The sequence below is a fragment of the Myotis davidii genome, unplaced genomic scaffold, assembly GCF_000327345.1.
Source record: "Myotis davidii unplaced genomic scaffold, ASM32734v1 scaffold663, whole genome shotgun sequence".
NCBI classification, from domain to species: domain Eukaryota; kingdom Metazoa; phylum Chordata; class Mammalia; order Chiroptera; family Vespertilionidae; genus Myotis; species Myotis davidii.
The window spans coordinates 6,125,154-6,128,766 of record NW_006295816.1 but is presented as its reverse complement, the minus strand read 5'-3'; the positions used below and the strand labels follow the sequence as shown (position 1 = coordinate 6,128,766).

Genomic DNA, 3,613 nt, shown 5'->3' with positions numbered 1-3,613 from the left:
GTGCTACGGGACTGTGACCGGGACAGAGGACTCCCAGCGCGCCCGCCAAGCTGGACAATGTCAGAGTCCGTGGGCCAGCTCTGGGCTCCAAGGAGAGGCCCTCTCACCTGTGTGGGCCGTGCTACCCTCAAAGAGACACAGCTGTTATAACCACAGCACGGTTGGGGAGCCACCAGGAAGCCATGACAGGGTCCTCAAGGCAGACCAAGTTTTGGGGACAATGAGCACATTTTGGGTAAGATCCAGGTCAGGGTCAGGCCTCGGTCTGGGGTGAGGATCGGGATTGAGTCGAGGTTGGGACTGGGGTTCAGACTGGAACTCGGGTCAGTCCAGTAACCAGGCCTTACCTGCTTGACCCATGTTCCTGGGAGTTTGTGGATATGAGCCATGGATGAGGCTGACTTGTCTTCTCCCTGTCTCTGTCCCGCAGAGCGGCTGGGACTGGGCCAATGTGAGGGACATGTGTGACTACCTGCAAATGATTAAGGCGGAGCACAGGCAGTGCCTGGAGGAGGCCGAGCTGGAAAATGAAACAGCAGGTGAGTCCGCTGCCCCGCCCCCCCCCATAGGAAGAGGGGCGCTGCAGACCCCCAAGGAGCCCCAGTTCTCACAGTGCAAGCCCAGATCCATATCACACTCATTGTATAGTGTTGGAGGGAGCAGCACCATGGGGCTGCTGGGTGGTGAGGAGAGGATGCTGGGAAAAGCTGGGGAGCCAGACAAAGAAGGAAGGTGCCAACAGACCTCCATGTTCCCATCACTCACCCCAAGTCTGGGGAGCTCCCAGCTGCTACCTAAGGAGAGTATACAAATTGGGGTTCAGAGAGTGAGGGCAGTCGGCTCTGCATTCGGAGGTCCCTACCCCTCTTCCCCAGGAAACGGGGTGATGTCTTCCTGGCTCCCCAGTCCCCTGCCACCTCTGAGGCTGACAATTATGTGACCCCTCCGGGTCCTTCCCCCCTGGACCTGGTTCCCAGGCTCTCTGCCTCCTGCACCATCAGTGAGTGTGAGTAGCCTTGCCGATAGCTTTCACTCCCCCCCGCTCAAGGAGGGGCGGCCTCTGGTCTCCTCAGCCCCAGAGACTAAGCCTGGGTCCAAGGGTACTGCCTACTGCCAATGCTCCCACCGGGACATGGAGGCGGGGCCAGGCCACCAACAGGCCCCAGCAGTACGATCTGGATCGTGGACAGCTCAGAGAGGCCGGGACCCCAGACTCTAGACCCCCCTGCATCCCTCCCAGGCCCCAATGGCCGGCCACCCTTGTGATCCTGATGAGGTCATTGCTGGCACAGGGTGCCTGTCAGGTGCAACCAACACCCTGTCACCAGGCAGCCAGCTAGGAAGCCAGAGGAGGGCAGGTATGGGTCAGCGGGCAGTGAGCCTGCCCGTGACCTCGTGTGGGGCTCTACGCATGTTCAGGCAGTGGCAGGGTCAGGTGTGTGCTCCCGGCCTGTGTCTGCCTGGTTCTGTTTCTGTGCCTCTGGGGTCTGAGCTCCATGTCTGACTCGGAGTGTCTTTGTGTGTCAGAGCGTACGTCTGTGTAGCCTGGATGTGCCCAGATATATCTGCCTGGTGTGTGTGTGTGTGTGTGTGTGTGTGTGTGTGTCAGTGTGAATGTCTGTGATATGCTGTCATGTCTATGCATATGTGTCCAAGTCATGTCTCTGTACCTGTGTTTACTTGTGTCTGGTCTTTCCGGGTCCAAGAAAGCATACAGGTACGTATGTTTGCATGTGTGTCTGTGGTTCTGTGTGTCTGGGAGTGCTTGTCAGTGAGTGTGTCTCTCTCTGTGCACACAGATCTATGAAATGACCTGGCAGAGGTCCCCATCTGCCTCATCATCCCCCACACCAGGCTCCTGGTTGATCTTTCTTTCCTGTTAGGTGGCAGCCCCCAGCAGGCACATACAGCCAGCCTGGGCCCTGTGTCTCTGTGGGCCTGGTGACACGTGGTGGGACCTGAGGGGTCTCCCTGGATGGACACATGGAAAATATGTCCAGGCCCAGCCCAGGACAACGGGCCTCCAGATGCCCGGCATTTTCTTGGCTGTCACCTCTTCTCTGCTTCCAGACCCTGCTGCCTCCTATAGGAACCCCACCACCACCCCCCGGACCACATCCCCCTGCCGGCCACTCTTCCCTGGCTCCCCTGTCCCGCCCACTAGCCTGTGCCCAACACAGTTCACCGCCCAGCTTGGTGGCACTGAGAGTCCTTGAGGCCAAGTGTGACCTCCCTAAGGACAGGGCCTGGTCTCCCTCCTCTGTGCTGCCTCTGGTGGAGGCGGAGCCCAGCGCTGTCAGGGAGGCTAAACAGAGCCCCACAGAGAAAATTCCCCAGAGAATCAGCATGGAGCCATTTAGCAGGAGAGCAAGAGGTTTGCTGGAGAAGGGAGCATGTGAACAGGCTACCCCACGCGCCCCTGGGCTAGTTCCCTCATTGCTCTGTGCCTCAGTAACTCATCTCTAAAATGGGAGGACTAACTAAGTCATTCATTGAAAAGGGGGGGAACAGCTCCTCCCACTTACAAAGGCTCCAGGAGTGTTGACTGATAGTATTAATGGTCTTGCTCAGCTAACAGGATTTGACTGGCTCTACGTGGCTGCCAGAGAGGTTGGCACAGGAATGAAGGAGGGACTGGGAACCAGTGAGGACAGAAGCCTGAAGACAGAAGCCTCAGGACAGGGTGGGGCAGAAGTTCTAGGATCCCAGAGGAAGGCAGGCTGTGCTCCTGGGCCAGCCCTTGGGTGTCCTCAGGTGTCCTCAGGCCTCAGCGGCAGCTGCCATTGGCTGCTGCAGGACTGGAAGGTACGCCTCCCCGCTGCCCAGCCCTCCCGAGGACTCGTCCTTGAGTGGGGACATCCTTCCACCTTTTCTTCCCAGGCCCCCTTCTTGGGAACGTGGGAACCTTCGGACTTGGGCTGGGCTGGGCTGGGCTTGGCTCAGCTGGCGTTGACTTTGGCTCAGGGGTTGGGTTTCCTGAACAAAGCTATGGGACTGGCAGGGTTGCAAAGAGACAATTAAACCTCCCTCGGGGGAGGGGATCCAGAGGAGTCCTACTCCCTGAGAGGCGCCCAAACCCTGAGCAGGCAAACCCATGGCATTTGCATCTGCCTATTAAAGTAGACTCCTCCAGACCCTACTGTGCACCCCTCGCCCCCAGGTCCCGGGCTAGTACACAGCCTGTGATGCAGGATTTCCTCTGAACTCACCCCCGACCACCACCCGCATCATGTTTCACAATTTCGCTGAGTTGGGGGCATCGTGTTGCTTTGTGAGTTGTATAAAGACTCCTCAAGAACTAGCTGAACCCCAATATACCCATCACCCCAACGTAAACAACTCCTCTTTAAAAATATATTGTCTAATGCCTCCTTTACTATTATAAAATGAAATTCAGGACACACATTCATTTTTTTACTTTTTATTTTTTTATTAATATATACATACTAGAGGCCCGGTGCACAAAAATTTGTGCACTCAGGGGGGAGGGGAGGTCCCTCAGACCGGCCTGTGCCCTCTCGCAGTCTGGGACCTCTCAGGAGATAACGACCTGCTGGCTTAGGCCTGCTCCTGGGTGGCAGAGGGCAGGCCCAATCCCTAGGTGCAGCCCCTG

The 3,613-nt window shown here is 57.4% G+C and overlaps 1 protein-coding gene across 3 annotated transcripts in view; it reads left to right on the top strand.

Annotated features, from left to right (window-relative positions):
* Window positions 1-402: 402 nt before the first annotated feature.
* Window positions 403-3,613, top strand: part of VIPR1 (vasoactive intestinal peptide receptor 1) — an 18,461-nt gene continuing 15,250 nt past the window's right edge. For 2 of the 3 annotated variants that reach the window (XM_006770524.2, XM_006770523.2), the window contains exon 1: window positions 449-539. In XM_006770524.2, coding sequence (XP_006770587.1) covers window positions 528-539 — 12 coding nt within the window. In that variant the 5' untranslated portion in view covers window positions 449-527. Of the gene's footprint in view, window positions 540-3,613 lie in introns of all 3 variants that reach the window. The other variant, XM_015568388.1, reaches the window with a different exon arrangement.